The sequence below is a fragment of the Coffea arabica genome, chromosome 2c (genome assembly GCF_036785885.1).
Source record: "Coffea arabica cultivar ET-39 chromosome 2c, Coffea Arabica ET-39 HiFi, whole genome shotgun sequence".
Taxonomy (NCBI): Eukaryota; Viridiplantae; Streptophyta; class Magnoliopsida; order Gentianales; family Rubiaceae; genus Coffea; species Coffea arabica.
In genome coordinates, this window is record NC_092312.1 from 8,497,670 (window position 1) to 8,517,268 (window position 19,599).

General features: G+C 38.4%; 3 protein-coding genes across 4 annotated transcripts; 1 reads left to right on the forward strand and 2 right to left on the reverse strand.

Annotated features, from left to right (window-relative positions):
* The first annotated feature begins 4,342 nt into the window (after positions 1-4,342).
* LOC113725698 (RING-H2 finger protein ATL38-like) lies at positions 4,343-10,421 on the forward strand. Its single transcript, XM_027249003.2, has 3 exons — positions 4,343-5,135; positions 5,754-5,851; positions 9,633-10,421. The coding sequence occupies exons 1-3, from the start codon at positions 4,977-4,979 to the stop codon at positions 10,057-10,059; spliced, it is 684 nt and encodes a 227-aa protein (XP_027104804.2). The 5' UTR covers positions 4,343-4,976; the 3' UTR covers positions 10,060-10,421.
* A 2,129-nt stretch (positions 10,422-12,550) lies between these two features.
* Positions 12,551-16,309, reverse strand: LOC113725699 (cytochrome P450 77A2-like). Of its 2 annotated transcripts, none has more exons than XM_027249004.2 (2): positions 15,728-16,309; positions 12,551-14,777 (listed from the first exon to the last, which is right to left on the reverse strand). In XM_027249004.2, exon 2 carries the CDS (start codon positions 14,338-14,340, stop codon positions 12,799-12,801), a length of 1,542 nt encoding a protein of 513 aa, XP_027104805.1. In that variant the 5' UTR covers positions 14,341-14,777; positions 15,728-16,309; the 3' UTR covers positions 12,551-12,798. The 2 variants fall into 2 exon arrangements, with proteins under 2 accessions (XP_027104805.1, XP_071930211.1); XM_072074110.1 differs by lacking the exon at positions 15,728-16,309 and adding an exon at positions 15,033-15,164 and having other exon boundaries at positions 12,702-14,777.
* An 871-nt stretch (positions 16,310-17,180) lies between these two features.
* Positions 17,181-19,592, reverse strand: LOC113723826 (putative receptor-like protein kinase At5g39000). The gene has a single exon (XM_027246794.2). The coding sequence runs from the start codon at positions 19,590-19,592 to the stop codon at positions 17,181-17,183; it is 2,412 nt and encodes an 803-aa protein (XP_027102595.1).
* Between the last annotated feature and the right edge of the window lie 7 nt (positions 19,593-19,599).

A 19,599-nucleotide genomic window follows, 5' to 3' on the forward strand; every position in this document is an offset into this window, starting at 1 on the left:
CAAAAACTAGTCGGAAACCTAAATAGGGATCAAATTTAACTAATGAAAATTTGTAAGGGATATAAAAATACACTTTTAAAAGTAAGGAATGCAAAAAGTAATCATATTGTACTGAAAATATCTCGAAATTGGATGCTTTTAGATCTGAAGATGGGATCATTGCTTACCCGTCCAGAGTGCAGCATGCACTTTTTGTCATCAAAATGTAATAAGAAAAAAGCAACTTGCACCCTATTATCATCATGTTTCATCCTCCTTTTTTATCTTGCTCATCATCTCACTTTCCATCTTCTTCTTAATACGATCTTTAGATCTTTATCACTACCATCATTACTGGTAATGACAACTTTTGTTTTGTTAGCAATATATATAGTTAATTAGTCTTGATGATTAAGTGATCAATAACCATATATATATATATAGCGTACGCAAAGTACTGTCTCCCTCCAAGGAAGTAAACATCATAATCTGCATCAGCAAGTTTCGTATTTTAATGACTAGTGGTACCAAATTTCAACGTTATCTAAGCTTTTTAGTACAGTGTTCTTCCTTAATCTAGGCCCTGTCATTGACAGGCCACCAACTTTTGTGTGAATCCATTGCAGTTTGGGATGAAGATTAATATATACATTTGTGTAAAAAAATCCGGCAACATGACCTGTTGGGGGAGGATTTAAAACTCGAAACCATATATATACTAACAAAGCTTGATATCCTTTTTGGTGGCAAAAGGCAAAAGCAATCGATCATCATACTTTCTTCTCGTGTGTGTGTGTGTGTGTACGTGGTGTCCTCCTGCCAATTAATTGAGGCGTGGATTTCAGAAAGAGAATTTGCATCAAACGTACTTCATATTTATTGACATGAAATTTTTAGTTCTTCAAAAGTGAAACCTGGGATTTTAATTCCTAATACATAACAACAAAAAAATGGCTCCTTTTTGAATGTTCCCTAGTCAGCTTCCTTCCGAGTCAAATTTTGTCGGTTTAGTCAAGATAAGATGCATCATCTTTCCTGTTGGTTTCTAGCCTAAACTTTTCAGAAAGTTATTTCTAGCCAAACTTCAAATCGAACCCAAAATCACCACGTAAACAAAGTTTCATAACAGAGTTTCAAAGGATCGAATAAAAAATTGCAAAACTTCAAATATGCTCAAACAAAGTTGCAGTCAAATTACACTTACAATAATATGATTTCTTAGGTCCTACAGATCAAAACCCATGATAAATTTGGACCAGATTTCTCACAAATAAGAGATTATTGTCATTTTCAATCGAAGCATACACTCAAAAGAGTGATACATGACAAAATAGGCAACGAAAGCCCATTCATCTTGCAAAACGTTTCATAACAGCAACATGAACATTTCCCCAACCCATTACACCATAAAATTAACTAGAAAAAAAAAACGGCCTTTGATAATTAAGCCCGATATATTCTTTCCTCAAAACTCAACCAAAATGAAATTAAATAGATTAAACATGTTCCCACTTCCACAAAGAATAACATGCGCAACAGATGTGCAACCACAAAGTTCTCCACAGAACTAAAGCAAAATTTTGAAATTAGGGCTTCGGTGGAGAAGGATTAGAGGAAATGGTGAATTAAGTGAGATTTTGGAACATTAATTAAGTGATTTTTCAGATTTATCCTTTAAAATTCGCCACATCCATGATTTATTCTGGTCAAAATTCAATAGAAAAGATGACCAAAGATCAAAAGATTACAAAATAGTTGGTTATGGTACTCATATCATATCCAGTTGAGATCTCTCTTATGTAACCATTATTGACTTGGATGAAGGTAAGACCTGAAAGTTACCAGCGAGATAGAACTGAAAACAACAAATTATTATTATTACTTCATTGTAATCACGTGTTAGCAATCGGAGACGCCAAGAAAATTGCATCTTTGTCGTTGAAGTCATCTGATAAACTAACTGTCGCCCAGCTGTTGATCAAACTCGTCACAAAGAAGAAAGCACTTGTCCCAGAAAACGATATAGAGGAAGAACGAAGAAAAAGTAGAAAAGTAGTAGGTGCGCTAGTAAAACATTCACGTCACCCATTTTATCTTCTTCTTCTTCTTCTTCTTTTCTTGGGCAAGCAACGTGCATAATAAAGAAATAGTATATAATTTCTCCAGTCGTAAATATTTTACGTAGGATTAATTGCATGACAGAGAAATGCAGAGTTAAAATTGTTATCCCGGGGATGAACAGACTCGGCAGGAATTATACACAACAAAAAATATCAGAACCGTTGGTTACCAAATACGCGTGTCTCAACGTTTTTCATGTAACTTGTAAGCACACAAAATGAGGAAGGCTCTATTTATTTATTATTATCATTATTTTGGCAATAAGGCTTCTACAGGGTTTGGAGATGAACTCGCACATCAAACAAGTACGCTAACTAACGTGTAGAGGGGTGCAAACGAGCCGAGTTCGAGTCGAGTTTTGGCTAAACGAGCCGAGCTCGAGCTCGACGAGCTCAAAATATCAAGCTCGAGCTCGAGCTCGAGCCAAATTCGAGTCGAGCTCGAGCTCGAGCTTAAAAAATAAAAAAATAATTATTATTATTTTATTTTAAAAAAATAAAAAATAAATATTATTTTAAAAAATGAATAAAATAATAAATTTTTAATAAATAATAAAATATTAGGGATATATATGTAATTTTACTATTAAATAAAAAATAAAAAATAAAAATATAATTGAGCTCGCAAGCCGCTCGCAAGCCAATGAGCTTAATGTTTTTGAGCTCGAACTTGAGCTCGAGATCGACTTAATTGGCTCGAGCTCGACTCGAACTCGATATTGATGAGCTAAAGTCGAGCTCGTATTCGAGCCGCTCGCGATCGGCTCGCGAGCGGGTCGATTCGCGAAACACTCCTACGTGTAGTCTCTCTAAAATTTTCAAACAAAGGAAGTGCTTTCTTGTAATCTATTACATGGGGTTTGAACTTTCGACCTAATTATCTCGTGGATGAGTGAACTCTAAGCGGATTCTCCGTGATCATTGAATCAATGTCCAATAGTTAAATTAGAGGACGGCAAGACCAACCCTTTATATAATTTCATCATAAGTTTTCCGAAAGGTATTCAAATAGAGCAATATTATTACCGACGAGGAAGAGGCTATAAGCAAAATGTTTTGAATTCAACTCCTCACTTAATCGCTCTTGTACCCTGTAAATTGAAACAGATGCGTAACATTTACACCGCCTCAAATTCCTTCGCCCGAAAAAGGGGTCGGTTCGTGTCATGTTTTCTTTAGTTAATCTAAAAAGAAGGCACGATGCTTCCACGAATGCCAGACAACAAATATCACGGTGTATTTGTTTAGCATTATTCCATATTCCGGTTAATTACATTAACCCCTCCGCAAGAGAATTAATAGCGTCAAGTGCAAATGCGTCCCTTTTAATTTATGATATCTAGGTGATATCCGAGGTTTATACCAATATACCATACGAGTATATATTTGTAATAGTAGTAATAATAATAAGCATCAAAATATCTATAAATTAATAGAATATATTTATTTATCTCTAGATGTACCTTTTCTTCACAAAGTATTCGGTTTCATTACATCATAAATAGATGCACAACTCGAAGGGATCAACAGCTTGAAAAAGTTATGAAAAAAGTATGGATTTAGTTTGAGAGTAAGAGGGAACACCATGAAATTAGGTTGAAGATTATATATATATATATATATATATATATATATATATATATATATATATATGATCTTTACAGACACACAACTCAAAGGGATGAACGGCTTGAAAAAGTTACGAAAAAATATGAATTTAATCTGAAAGTAAAAGGAATCATAATGAAATTAGGCTCACACACACATATATATGTATATAATCGTTATAGACACACAACTCGAAGGGATGATTAGCTTGAAAAATTGCGAAAAAGTATGAATTTAATTTGAAAGTAAGAGGAACCCTATGAAATTAGGTTGAAATTTATATATAAAAAATTGTTACTTTAAAAATACATAACAAAAATGTTAGTATACTTTTAATATCGACAGCGTATTTATTAGCATTCTTAATGCTCGCCATATCATCATAATTTAATTCTAAAATCAAATCATTAGTATATAAATTGTATGTAAAAAACATTTAATCCTAACAAATAGGGTAAGAAAAAAGTTGAAAAAAAAGGGGGGAGGGGGACTTTTGGGTTATACATAGCTTATAATTTATAAGGTCCACCCAATCAATCGTATCCTTTAAGTGTTACTGCGCTGCCGTTGGGTGCGTGACAGTGATTTTGGATCTTAGATCTCTCCAGTGTCCTCTTAATCACATGATCTAATCTAATGGAGTATATGTTGGCAACCGAAATACCGTCTCTCTCTCTCTCTCTCTCTCTCTCTCTTACCGTCTCTCACACACATAATAGTAAACTCTCACGCACATTTCTCTCCTGTTCCCGTGGTTTCTACGCCCGGGCTTAGTGAACTGAAGACTCTTGTCGCCTAATTCCACAAGGCCACGCACCAGCTTCTACGGCACATCTCCTCCCCCACCCCATCCCTCTCTTAAACCACCGCTTTCAGTACCAAATGCACAACTCTACAATGCATATCCCTGTTGGATTTACCTGTACATATGCAGGGAGTTAGAAGAGGAGGTGGCGCAAATCATGTAGAGGAAGAAAGGTAAAAGAGTATTTCTCAGTTCGAAAGTGAGAAGAACAAGGTGGATTTTTTATTCAAAGCGAGAAAGTGGTTGAAATCAAATGATTTTGAGTGTGAAGTTGGGTTTGCTTGATGTTCTGAGGGAACTCTAGTAGGTGGTGAGGTGCAGTGTAGAATTACGCTTGTTTGGCTGTGAAGTACGAGGCAAGATTTGAACTTTCTTCAAGGGTTCGTTATAGTTTTTCTTGAACAGTGGGGAAGACTAAGAAACGAGAATTAAAGTGACTCTCAATAGGAAAGCTAAGTAAAGAAATGATGTCTTCAGGGACAAATTTAGTGATGACAGTGATTGGATTTGCTGTGAGTACCATGTTCATTGTGTTTGTCTGCACAAGGCTTATTTGTGCTATAATTCAATTGAATGCATCAAGGCGTTCTTTTGCTAGAGCCCATAGATCTGATCTTAGCATTGTAAGCCCTTTACACTCATTTCTCTTTGAATATCTCCTTCACGATTCAGTATTTGAGATGCCCTATTTTATTGCTCTGGGTACATCATTGCATTTGATCATTGTCTTTGATGTTCCTTTGGATGGTCTGCTGGTAAAGCCTGGCCTATACTGAATTAGTTGATTGTCTTGTGTGTAATTTGTTTAATTAAGAGATTAAAAGAAAAATGAGAAAATTCAAACGAGTTTTGTTGTGTATATATGTTTGTTCTGTTCATCCGTTTTGAGGGGAACACTTACCTATGGATTGGTATTGCTGTAGGATTTCCTTGTCTGTTGTCTTAAAACATCTTCTACTTTCCTTGTGTTTTAGCTTTTAGGTCTCCTTCCTGCATATCCCTTTTGACTGCCTAGCTAAAGCTAGTTGTTTTATATTGGTTGGTGTACCCAAATTGTACTTGTACTATTGTACTTATGCCTTTTGTCTCGTTTAATTCCCTTTTTTAGTGTAATATTGTTTGTTTTTTCTTCCTTCCTTTTTTTTCCCCTATCACTCGTACTTTGGTGTGGATGATGCATTTTTTTTTCAATCATCTCGTGCTCTTTGAAATGAGGAAATGTTGCTGCTTTTCTTGTACAGTTGGAACGAGGGCTTCATGGGCTTGAACCTGTAATTTTTGCCAACTTCCCGACAAAGAAGTATGGTGATAACTTTTTCTCCTCGGGAGAAAATAATCAGTAAGTTAAACTTTTCATGTTTCCTATGGTGTATGGTATATATAGTTTCCGTATGCTTACAAGGCTTTGGCATGCCCGCTACAACTTGGAAAGTTCTTTCAACTGTTGTAGTTTTGTTTTTATTTGTTCCTTTGCCTTTTCAATAGCTGAGCCTTCTTCTTCTGTTTTCTTTCTTTCTTTATTTCTTTCTTTTTCTTTTTCTTTTACTTTAACCAAAAGTGGTGAGGGCAGAAGAAAGCATGGGGAATAAAGAAATTTGTTTTGAGTGTCGCCTGTTTTATACCAAACTTTAGAACAAGACAACTAGATAGGAACAGTTTGAATGTGTACAAAGATTGGTGTCATTTCTTAAGATTTTGTCTTCATTTTGAGCAGTATAACTCTGACATTGCTGATATGACTTTATGATTTTCAAATTGAGATGCAATGTAAACAGTTTTTGGGGTACGTATACAATGACCAAAGGTAGCATTGGAAAAGTCAGATTTGGCCCTAATATTAACAAGTTGTGACTTTCCTGTAATTTGATTACTGCTTCTCATCTGCCATTGGATGTTGTAAATGCTGAGAAAAGTGCAACAGATTGATTCAAGTTTGTGACCTAAAGTATATAAAAATCTTTGTGACCTAAAGTTCAATAATTATGATGGCAGTAGTTGATATTTTAAATTCTGGTATAATTAAGAGAATATATATAAATTGTGAAGGAAAAAAAATTATTAGGAAAAGTTCAAGTTTTTATTTGGGGGGCTAGTAAGAGACTGGCACCATCTTTCTCCATCTGGGTTCATGGTGTTGTCAAAGGCATGGTTTTCTGCTTTACTGCTGGTGGAAGTCAGATCATTCTCGTGGGGTGGAGATGAGTGTCTAGTCCACAGCTGAAACGGTTATGAATTCTCCTTTTATTATACTTTTATATATTCCAATATGACAGTTCCAGTCAAGGACTTGCTGGAAATTTAAAGGAGGGTGGATAGAGTGCTTCTAGAAGTTGCTTGCATATTCATAGTTACTCTTTCTTCTCTTCTTTTTCAACTGTTTTCTGGTTATTATATGGCAACTCGTGATCACATTTGTCTTATTGCACTTAATTTTGTGTTCTTTAGATTATGTTTCTGCACCAGCCTTAATTCACACAAGTTGCCTTAGAAGCGGTGAGCAGGTCTCTATACCAAGCGCGTTTTAGTGTTTGAGATTCCCCTGAACTATCCAACTAAGCCTTGTTAAAACTCAGGAGCATGCTTTGTCATGTAAATTCTCCCGAACTGCCTATCTATTCTCAACTGATTAACTAGTTCATCCATTTCCAAATTGATAGACATAGGTCTGTAACTTCTTGTCATATCAAATTGTGAAACTCGTTGGTAGCGGATTGTCTGTACAACTTGATCCACAATTTGTACCCTTTCTTGGTGCCCAAGCTTTTGCTGAAATTATCTGAATTTGCAACTCCTTATAGTTAACAGAACAAGAAACTATTATGAAGATTCCCCAATAAATCTTGAAATTGGTTCTCTTCTTGTTTTTGATTCCTTTGCATGATGATTATAAATATTTCTGAGGAATTTATCTGACACAAGATGAGTTACTAGGATATCCTTTTGTAGGTTGTTTTCCTAATGTCTTGTCATATTAGTATTATAACCATGCAAGACAATATCCTTTGGAATATTGTCATGGAAAACTGGGAAAGTGACCTCAGTGGTGACAGAAATGCTGCAAAAGGGAAATTTGGTTGATGTTACAGTTAATCGAGCTTTTCTATGAAAGTAGGAAGATTTCTCTGGAATGATCCTCATATAATTTTGCTTCCTATATTCTAATTTGTAGAAGAGATTCAAGTTCTTCCTGTTAATGAATAAAAACATTAATTTGAACAGAAGTGTAGCATGCTAGCAAAAGTAAGCAACAAGTTCTGTGATAATCTATAGAAAAAGGTCAATGTTGAGCTTGTGTGGCAACTATTCTACTGAAAATATGAGTGATCTTTTAGGTGCTTTGGCTGCTCCCTGATAATTTCAAGCTTATGAGCGGAGCACATTTAATCTTCTTCTTTGCCAGTTGAACTTTTCAAAAGATTGTTAATCAAAAGCTACAACGCTGATTAATTTCTCAGTTAGGGCTGGAAGGAACTTGTTAACAGGATTTAGACATCCTTTTATTTTTCCCTTCTGTAGGAGGGGTCCTGGGTTATAAAAATAGAATTCTTTTTCAGTTTCTGTATCTTGTATTAGGCCACCTCATGGGGCACTGGGCTGCTTGATTCTGTACAATTTCTTAATTTTTGTTTGGTAACACTAAAAATTGCTTGACTGTAAGAGTTGGTCCAGAATTTATCATAGAGTCTGTGGTGAAAGGGAATTTATTCTGTCCTTCATTATCAATTTTGAGATTCTCTATGATGTTTTAAGCAATCAAACATGATTGTTTGCACGACAAGGTAATCAGACAGGGCATTGTAAGTTTCCAGGAAATGAAAATTACAGAAACTGTTGATGATAACTCATGGGTGATCCTCACCTCAGTAGTGAAGTTGAGCAGAATGTGAAGTTTGAGGTGGTCTGTGCTCTTCTTTCCCTTGCTGCACCTCTTGACTAGAGTCATTTGGATTGACAAATTGAATTTGGTGGGCAATGGGCATCAGTAATTTTTAATTTTTATTAGGAGTCATTGTGTAAACCCCTTATAATTGTCCTACATGTATTACTTAAGTGGCTGTTGAAATGTGGTAGACAACAATTAATGTGCCATATGTGGTTTCGTGAAAACACTACTTCAGTTCAATATACAGAAGTGAAATCTCTACTTGGTTGGTTATTTCTGGAAAGCTTAGCAAGGCTCAAGCTTGTTTCTTGTCAACCACTGTAATTAGATTTAACTCTGCATAACTGTAATCATATGAAACTGGCTACAGTCGGGGATATCATGCCTACAACTCTGCAGAAATTAAAATGTAAGGGTCATATCGTTGAGAACTTAAGATATTTACAAGATAGCAAGTGTCTTGTGTCCTGAAGGAAAAGCATCAAACAAGCTGTTAATTAACTTTCTTGTTTATCTTTTGGAAAGGGTTCCTTACTGCTTTTCTACTTGTTATTGACCTTATCATATTTATTCTATCAGCAATTCAAATGTTAGCATTACTTATCCCTAATATTATCTGCAGTGTCTTGCTTAATTTATATACTGACAATATTTTGGATTCAGCTCTGTATCGTTTGTTTCTTTGGACAAAATTACATGGGTCTTCTCAATAGAAGAGGAATTATTATATGGTTGCTTCAACAAGAATAAAAGTGATGCACCGTTTCATAGGTTGGAATTAGATTTACATGGTCTCTCTGTAGCTCCCTTGTTACTTAGGTTTCTTCTCTTAAAGCAGATAATTATTAAAACAACAATATTTACTGGTCTGCTTAGCTTCAATGCTCGACATTAATCTTGAGAATATGTCAGTTTAATCAACTCCTGATTTAACTCTCTTAAGCCCCAAAAGTAATAGTAGTTAAACCACTTTTGTATTGTTGGTGTGTAAATTGTTCCTTAGTAGCAAGTCATGTGCTCCCAATGAATTAACTTAGTAAAGTTGAACGTTTTAGACCATCTTGGACGGTTACCTTTTCTTGCATGGAATGGTTTTTGGAAACTTAGAAAGCATTTTAAGTGTTTTTTTCTTCCCGAGAGTAAATTTGGTTTTGTGCTCTGGATGTGGTGTGTTTGCTACTCAGTAATCGATCTCCTGAGACCATTAACAACTTTGAGCATTCTTTTTGTGATCCAGGTGCGCAGTTTGCCTTGCTGATTATCACAAGGAAGACACATTACGGATATTGCCCTCATGTGGACATTTTTTCCATGCCGCATGCATTGACATATGGCTGCATCAGCATTCCACATGTCCAGTTTGTCGCGTTTCTCTGCGCGAACTTACTGAGAGAAAACGTTTTATGCAACCTTTGTTCAGTTCAGCCATCAGAGCTCAGCATACCATCCAACCTGCAAATCTAAATACTCACCATTCGTCAAACAGCCATAGACTATCATCGACGCCACGTGACAGCCAGAGGATGCAACCCAGCCAGGACGGGTGTCGTCATTCTGAGAGAGCTGGGGTAGAAGATAGACAAAGCAACCCCATCTTGAATGATGATCGTCAAATAACTAAAAAGTCAGGGAACAAAGAGATGGAGAGCCCATCAAATGCTTAGAATCCCTCCTCTGCTCCTTAACATCATTACTTCAATTTTCACGGAGTTACAGAGAGATTTTATTCAGCAAGTTTGCTTCAGCAAGTTTGCTTCAAGATTGTGTGCCCAGGAAGTGGAACGATTTCCTTGTGGCCTTTTTCTTATCTTTTTGTGTATATAATAAGGTGTTGTATCTATTTTTTTTTTTTTTCCTTTTTCTTGTCTGTCTCTTTTTTAGCCCTTTGATAGAAGCTGTTTTACTGGCACGTCTGTTGGCTTAGGTATAGTTGGAGATGTTACTTCTGTAGTACAGTTGAGTTCCTGGTTAGCTCGATTAGCAATGTATACGTTTTCAAAGTATGTGTATGGTATTCTTGTGACAACCTGGACCATAGTTGGGCACAAAAGCAAGCAGAGTCCTTCGTTGGGCGTACTATTCCAGACATTCTTGCCTTTTGGTTTAGGAGGGATTTTACGGTGACTTGGTTAATGTCTGATAATTTAGGTCTTGGGGACATTACATTCTTTCTAAACCTGCATATCTAAAGCTTATAAAGATTGGACGAGAGTATGTTGGAAAAATGTGCCAATACAACTCCCATCTTTGGAACGTTCTTACCTTCTTTGGAAATGCCAGCTCACCAAAACTAAAAAGGGTTTAATCATGCTACACAAAAGCACGTGATAGAAGCATTTCTAGATTTTTTATCATCATCATCTCAAGTACAACGATTCATATCCCCTTTACCATGGGCTTCTGAAATCACATTTTTTGCCTTAGTCTTCAATTTGTCTCGCCGCTAAGCCCCGGCTCTATTTTGACGGCCTCTTGCACGGAGGCCCATTGCTCATCGGGAAGAAGACCAAGTCGCTGGCTTTCGAGTTGTCCTGCTTACTCGCAATTAATCCAAGCACATTTTTGGCCATGAGTTTCGAATTGAATAGGATTTGTCCCTGGACATGGCATCTTCATCTGGTCCCTTTACATTGACTAGTGACTGCTCCTTGTTAGTTCGACATTCTCAACGAATCAGAGAAAATGGGTGATTAAATGCAGTGGTCTCCACCGAAATAAAGAGCCGCACGCTAGGGGGCCGTGTTTCTTGCAAACTTGAAACCCAGGCCACGTACATGAATGCTGTCTGGCCTGCCAATGTTTATTGAGCTGTTTGCAACCATGTCTACTAATTGCCACGTCGTCACGCAAATGCAGCCCCCCTTAACTTAATCCTCATGTTGAGGAGGTTTGTCTAAGGAGTACTCAATGACGAGTATTTTTTTTTTTTTTTTGTATAGGAGTACAGTTAAATTGAAAAAGCATCCAAATTAAATGTATTAATAAGTGTCCAATAAGAATCAGAGAATTAATTTGGAAAAGAATCCAAATGCAAGGGCGGTAATGAATGTAAGTATGTGCATCCACTTGCAGTTAATTTAAATGTACTGCCGAGTATCCAATAAGAACTCGAGGATTAGTAGTGACTAAGCAAATAAGATGGGATTAGTTGAGCTCTAGTTATTTCCTTGTCCCGTGAGATGTAATTGATGTATGATTTCCCCAATTAGGGTTCTCGTAACAAATTAGTTTTCAAATATTACCCATTCGTGCTTCCATTTTTGGCGCAAAGGTCAAAGAAAGTGATGGATCTTTGACCAAATTTAGACATGCGAAGTACGAACCGCTGGGCTTCTTGATTTCGTCAAGAAAATGTTAGAAAAAAACATTCGCTGGGGTAGCCGTACCGGGGTTGGTGGGGGTTAGTTAGCTCTTAGTAGAAGCCGCCCTGCTGGGCTTGCTCCTGTGGGGGTTCTTTCCCACGTCGATATTGGGGGGTTTGGGGTTGGGTAGATAAGTCCGTTGGGCGCCTTCAAAAGTTGCCGGCTTTTGAAGGTTGCTCGGGGATCTAGATTTATTTGCCGAATTCTTGATTTCGTCAAGAAAATGTTAGAAAAAAAAAGTACAAACTGCTCCTCTAAACTCAAGTGTGTTGAATTGCAGTCTGTTCATTAATAGCTTACCTCCAACGGTGACAACATTTGTTGGAAGAGGGGCTGGAACGGTGACAACACTTGTCTCTGACAATCGTTTCAGAAGGTTCGCGGTCATAATTAGGCTAAAAAAATTTGTGCGACTCATATCATTTCTTATAACTCGATTTTCACGCCGTGTGAAACTCACAAAAATGTTGTTATAGTGTTACTCGTTGTTATTCTATTATTACACCTTGTACGGATGATATTATATCGTGTGCAAATGGTGTTATACCTTTCGGAACGGAACGGTTGTCAGAACAACCGTTCCGAAAGGTTCATGGCAATGATTAGACCAAAATAATTTATGTGGCTCAGATCACTTCTTGTAACTCGATTTTCACGCCGTTTGATCCAGTGAGTTTGGGAGACGACACTTTTGTCGGCCAATAGCTTTTAAACGTGTTTGATCAATTTTTCCTCCATATTCCAATCCAAGAAATAAGAAGATAGATACTTGCACAGCCCTCAGCCGTCCAACTTCAATGGCATGCCAATTCCTCAAATTTTATGAAAACGATTAAAATTAACATAGACAAGTTTATGTCAAACCCCTATCAATAGACTCCCGAAATAAATACAGTATTAAAAGATTTTTTTTTTTTAAAAAAAAGGAGAAAGCAAAATCCAACTTTCAGCAGAAGTATGAAGAAATATATGTAGTAGTAGATAATTATATATCTATATAAACCCTAACATCTCATGGCAGAAAACCTCTCTTACATTACATTAGATCCTTGGCTTGACGTGGGCTCTTAGAGTATTCTTCATCACCACTGTAAATTCCAATTTCTCACTAAAATCCACCTTACTGTCTTTCGGGTAAGCGGTCCACTCGAATTCTTGAACCATCCGGGCCAACATCAAATTGACATGCACCGTAGCCATGGCCAACCCGGGACAAATCCTCCGGCCAACTCCAAACGGCACCATCTTCACTCCGGTGACACCGGTTATGTCGGCATCGTCCCGACCGCTGAGGAATCTGTCCGGGTCAAACTTCGCTGGGTCCGACCACAATTTTGGATCCTCCGCGATGGTCGGCAAGAAAATTTCCACATTTGTATCTGTTGGAATGTCATACCCACCTAATTTGGCCGGCTCAATTACTGCATGGGTTAGGGAAAAGTACGTGGGAGGGTGCTTACGTAACAACTCTTTACCGACGGCGTTTAAGTACGGCATGCGCTCCATGTCCTTCTCCTCAACCTTCCTATCGCCGACTACACCTTTAATCTCTTTGTATAATTTCGTCTGAATATCAGGATTTTCGATCATCCTAGCTATGGCCCACTCAATTGCCGTCCCGGTAGTGTCGGTTCCGCCATTCAAGAACTCAGAGCAAAGTGTGACGAGCTCAGGATTAGAAGGAGCTGATTTTCTACCCTCAATTTTAAGATCAAATAATGTATCAAGGTAGGAAAATGAAGCTGCAGTTTTATCTGATCCTGGATTCTTAATAGCATTTCTCCTCTTTTCAATGAACGGGACGAGTAGCTCAATTTGCTCTCTTCTGACCTCTTGAACTCTTTTTCTTTGCTTGGAGAAAAATGGGCTTAGAAGTGGGAGATAATCGTCTAACCTTGGATCAAGAACAAGCAACACAGTCTTCATCATCTGATCGATCGTTTCAATCATCTTTTCGTCCATTTCAATCCCAAAACACATAGATAATAGTATGCAGAAGACCGCGAATCGGGCATTTTTCAGCACCCAAACAGCACCATCGGTGGCTTCAGCCTCGGATTTAATTCTTTCAATCAGTTTATCCATTGCGCTATCTCTTGCATCCTTGAAGCCCTTAAGCCGCGTTGCACTCAACATATTCTGGACCATGTTTCGCCGCAGGGATCGCCAAACAGGGCCGTAAAGGGCCGCATTGACCGTGAATTTGTTGCAGCTGAAGATGGTCCTGGTGGGATTCTCTCGAGGCCGGCTAGAAAAGATTTGACCCTTTTCGATGAGTGCTTCGTATACCAAATCGGCACTGGTGATGATTATCATGGTTCTAGTGCCCATCTTGAGAGTGAAAATTGGACCGTATATAGGCAAAAGATCTCTCACGTACTGAAAAAAAGGTTTCCCCGATCGAGCAACTTGGAAGAGGTTGCCAACCACAGGCCATCCAGGCGGCCCTGGAGGCAAATTCAACCTTTTGGATTTTGATTTGCTTGATACCAAGAAAACCAGGCCCGATAAAAAGAAAGCTAGTGCTGCGAAAATGATGTTATAGTAAGGTGAAAGCGATGAGGATGATAGGGGGGGATCCATTTCGGGGACAGGAGAAAGCTTAAAGGTTATTCAACGAAAATCTACTGGTGTTTGAAAGAGAAGAATGAGGGAAGTTGGAAGGCATATAGGGGTATAAGAATGTAGGAGAGCTGGAAATTACAGGTGAAGTCAATTATTGTAGCTATTGAAATTTACAGCAGATACGAACAAAACTGTGGGTGTTTTTAATGCTGGGAGTACAAATCACACCATTGCCAGAGCCATATATGGCAATGGCACTGGAAAACTAGAGTTGGATCTCAACAGGTGAAATGAGGAATGGCTAGTGAGTGAAAAAGGAGACGGTGGGTGTGCATGCAGGGGCCGGGACAGTTGAGTGTCTCAGTCCAGTCAACTACTCGTTTTTCCCCCATTAAATTCTAACTGGAAAAGTTAGAGAAAACATGACTTGCATAGTTGCCTCCTGACTCTTTGACCTATAAAAGACAACAGCAACATTAATCGTGTCCATAGATGCAACGCTGAAAACATAGTGCGGGGCGGGGCCTAATCACGTTGTTGAGTATTGATTCGCATTCATTGCGATATGTTAGAAAAAGTAGTTAGGAGTTGTTTAGTGGTTCGGAGTGCTTAAATAGATGGCACATTAGTAGTAATTCCAGATTTTCCACTGCAAAAGCAAACTAATAAGAAGTTTGAAATTTTCGTTCTAATAATAGTAGGAGGCGTACCTTTTTTGATTGAATCGGCAACATTTACATTGCTCTAAAGATTTGGAAGAGACAGACACACTCTGGATCGGCAACATTTAATTGCATGTGTAAAGGTTTGAACCTTGAACTTTCATTAAGAATATAATTTATACTTTACTTGATGACCAATTCACTAAGAAATAATAGTAGAATAATTTGAAGTTCATTCTTTAATTTTATGCCCAAAACAAAAAATAAGTGTGTTGACGTGTATCTATGCAGTTCATTCTCTAGTTATCAGACAAATTCATGATCTGGATATGTTTAATCTGAAGTAGGAAAAAATGACTGTTGTCAAAAGATTGAAACCAACAGCTCTTGGGCTCTTGACCACCACAAAAACCTTGAGGTCAAGATTTTATCCTTATCTCTTGTCATTTGCTATTAATATATGACTTCTTCAAATTTAAATGGATGCACATTACATCATTGTGATTCAATGATGGTTAATTTTCTTGATCTAGTTGGACTCTCCCTTAAATGAATTATCGGTTCTGCCGACCCAATTGGATCCTTCACTTAAATAGATTAGTGTAGGAGGAGGACTTACAGTAGCGTAGGAATTGTCGATTAACAAAAAAAAAAAAAAATTGTGCTAATAGATGTCGTCACGAGGAAGGACGATATGCGGTAAAAAAATTACTGAAGAAACAAGGGATGGATGTGCCTCTCACCGTCCAATGGACCAGAAGGTCGAGAAAACAGGATTAGTAAGGGACTTGGGGCAGGAGTAAATGAGGAAAGGAGCAACTGAAGTTGGTAGCCAGTAAACGCTGGTGGAATAAAATTGCGGCCATTAAATTCGAGTTGTACTTCTGAATGTGATAGCTGCATCACCATGGCTCCATGACGTGTTGTTGTTAAAGAATGAAGGGTGTTTCCCATTTCTCTTTTTCTTTGAAACAAGAATACAAGCTTTCAATTGACTGCACAATTCCCGATAAATCAATTTGAACCGGACAAAACTCAACCTGCGACAATACTCCGATCTGCTTGTTGGACTGCACTTACTGTTGCTATCCGTTTTCCCGCAAGCAGCATAGGTGTGCGAAGCCAACCAAGAGGCATAAATGTAGCATGTTACCGTTCCGTGCGGTGCTAACGTACGTTCAAGTCTTAAGCCATGAACGCCCAACTAGTTCACCCTTAACACTCAATACAGAGTTAAAATGCGGAAGCGCAAAAGTAGAACGCAAAAATATGTTAGTGTGACAAAGGAAAGCTTATATTACACACAAAACTTCTTTACAGGTTGCCAACCATTTCCAATACAAAGGGCTTGACCTATTTATAGGTCATCCAAAATACTACGTGATCCTGAAATTCTCTACACAAGTCTAAACCTTATCTACAAGGTCAATGTTTATCTACATGATCAAAACTTATCCACAAGGTTCATGCTTATCCTCAAGATGCATGCTATCCATAAGGTTCATGAGTATTCTATAAGGTTCTAGAATCTTCTCCACAATTCTAACATCTTGTGGAATAACCCTAGCCAACTAGACACGATCACGTGCGACCATGTGCGGATGGGCACAGTCGCGTGCGTGGAAGCACGCACAGGCATGGTCGTGCGTGCGACTAGGCACTAGCGCGCGTGGCTGCCCGTGCGGAAAGGCACGGCCGCACACAACTTAGGCGCAGCCCGTGTCACTAGGATAGGCGTAATTCTGGTGTCCATTATTTTTCGAAAAGGTTATACAATATGCAAGCCATGTTACATCTTTCTCATGAGATGGTTACCAAGAACCATCTGGATTTTGGGCTTTCTCTATGAATTGTATTGCCCTCTTTATAGACGCTTTAATGTCTTTCTGTCGATACATTGGATATGAACGATTGACACATTACTAGAGCTTGAACAATAGAAGTGCATTCGATCCATATATCTAACCATCACAAAAATGTATTTTGGTAGAGGAATGTCAACTAAAACTTGCAACCATCTTGTTACATGACATTGGTTTTTATCCAACAAGACAACTCAACATTGGTTTTTATTCAGTAAGACAACTCAACTTCTTGATACGTAAAAGTAGACTGTTGATTTCAATCTTCATACATGCAACATTATAATTTAGAATCGAAGACTTATCAAGTAACACAAGCACAAAGTTGTTCAGCTCACTCTCGGCAAACCGAAAACAGAAGTGGCCGTTTCCATTTCGGCTTTGTAGAAGTAAGATTTGGTATTTGCTTGTAAATGTCCTCCAACTTGAAACCATCATGACCTTTCCCCTTCACCTCTGGCTTTGTTGCTTCTGCGTTCTCCTGTAACTGCAGTGCAAACTCTAGTTTCTCAACGACAGTGTCCATTGATGGCCGTCTTGCTGCCTGAATTTGCAAACAGCTAAATGCAATTTTCAAATATTCAGCCAGACATGCTGTTGCAACTTCACCTTCCAGATAGTTTACTATCTGATGAAGTGTTTTCGTTCTAATGCTTCTTCTAACTGAGTCTCGAAGACTGTTTTTGCTCAATGACCTTCGGCAGCATAGTACTTCCAACAACACCAAACCAAATGAGTACACATCTGATTTTTCCGTTAAACATTGTACACCAAGGCTTATATCTTCAGGACACATATGATCCAGTGTCTCTGAGACCACCCCAGCTGCTGACTGCTTTGCCCAGGGATCGATGTGACCTATTTTAGACAGCCCAAAATTAGAAACTTTTGGGACGCAATTGATGTCCAGCAGGATGGTTGCTGGCCTGAGGTCCATATGAATTACTGTCTTCTGGGTACCATTGTGAAGGTAATCTAGAGCTTTTGCTACACCAATGCAAATTTGTAGTTTACACTTCCAGTTCAGTGGACCTTTTTCTCGACTCCTGTATAGATTGCTGGAGAGAGTTCTATTGCCATCGTAATCAAACACAAGGTACATCTCATTTTTATGGTAACAATACCCAAGCAAGGAAAGCAAATTGGGGTGTCTCAGTTGGGATAGCATCTCCATCTCTTCGCCGAATTTTAGAACTTCCTCTTCTTCTACCTTTTGCTTAAACCAGTAAATGCAAACTTCTCTATGCATATTTTGCAGAAAACCTCGATGCACCTTCCTGAATGCATCTTGCATGATGACATTACGATCACTGAAGTTGTCTGTTGCTGCTCGGATGTCATCAATTGGAAAATGATAGCAAGGTTCTTTTTTCTTTATTGGCTTCCCTATGTCCCAATGTGCATCCCCTGGAATGGTTGCCATTTCTGCCACAGAAACATTAGTACTCTCTTGCCTTTTCAGTGCATCTTCCAAGCTTACCACCACTTGAGCCATTGTAGGTCTTTCTTTGGGGTCGTTGTGCAAGCAATTTTGAATAGATTTCACAAAGATCTTTAAACTTTTTGGTGAAACTTTACCCTGAAGAAAACGATCAATAATCTCATCAATTTCTCCTTTGCTGATGCATTCTTGGAAGCAAGATAGAAGACTCCGTTGCTCCAGATTTTCAGTATCCATTGCTGGTCTCTCACATAAAACTACCAGCAAAACGATGCCAAAGGCAAATACATCGCTTTTCCTTGTCAGTTGATGGGTCCTAAAATAGTATGGATCCAAATAACCCAATGTGCCTTTTACTCGGGTGCTCACATAGCTCTTTGATTGGCTCGTCTTTTCGAGTTTAGACAGCCCGAAATCAGAAATCTTAGCTACAAAGTTCTCATCCAAGAGGATGTTTGTATCCTTTACATCTCGGTGTATGACCCCATATTCTGTTCCAGTGTGAAGATAGTCAAGTCCACGAGCAGCACCAATGCAGATTCTGAGCCTTTGTTCCCAACATAGAGGAACAAAAGCTGTCTTGTTTCTACGATTTTTATACAGGTTATCAGCAAGAGTTCCGCACGGCACGTACTCGTACACTAGGATCATCTTTTGGGATTCGTTGCAGTAACCAATCAAAGAGACAAGATGTATGTGCCGGAGTTTGGAAAGTGTTCCAACTTCAGTCCAGAACTCATGAGCTCCTTGTTTGGATTTTGATTTCAACCGCTTTATGGCAACCACCTCAGAAGTCTCATGGATGACTCCTCTGTACACTTTACCAAATCCACCCTGTCCAATAACAAATGCCTCGTTAAAGTTTTGGGTTGCTGATTCGATCTCGGAGAGTGAAAAGCAACGGTAGGATGCTTCAGTTGTCGTCGTTTGTGTGTCCTTTCCCTGGTGAAATTCCTCTTTCCACATCTGCCTCAAGTTAAAGACGGCTATATTGACTAGAATAATGAGGATTGTCATACTAGTCACTGGGAAGTTGCCTTGGCCAATAGCTAAGAAAATATATTGCTTTTTCGGGTACTTCCAAGAGGGCAAGACTCTTTCTGGAAATGTAGGGATTGGAGTTGCAAGGCTGTTTTCAAGGTTGCTCAACTTGAAGATCTCTACACCATTGAGAAGTCCAAAAACAAACACATCAAATGACTCTAGGGAAATCAAGAGATCACAATTCCTTCCTTCTGTCTCTCCTTTCACCTTGACTAGATAGTCCCTGTATGCTGGGATCTCAGCGCCACCACTCCATTCCATCACATTA

What these genes read in the sequence shown, in the direction of transcription:
- LOC113723826 (XM_027246794.2), bottom strand. Translation starts at nt 19,592, where the DNA reads ATGGAATGGAGTGGTGGCGCTGAGATCCCAGCATACAGGGACTATCTA.
- LOC113725699 (XM_027249004.2), bottom strand. Translation starts at nt 14,340, where the DNA reads ATGGATCCCCCCCTATCATCCTCATCGCTTTCACCTTACTATAACATC.
- LOC113725698 (XM_027249003.2), top strand. Translation starts at nt 4,977, where the DNA reads ATGATGTCTTCAGGGACAAATTTAGTGATGACAGTGATTGGATTTGCT. An exon ending in ATAGATCTGATCTTAGCATT is followed by an intron (nt 5,136 to 5,753) that starts GTAAGCCCTTTA and finishes TTTCTTGTACAG; the next exon opens with TTGGAACGAGGGCTTCATGG. An exon ending in TCCTCGGGAGAAAATAATCA is followed by an intron (nt 5,852 to 9,632) that starts GTAAGTTAAACT and finishes TTTGTGATCCAG; the next exon opens with GTGCGCAGTTTGCCTTGCTG.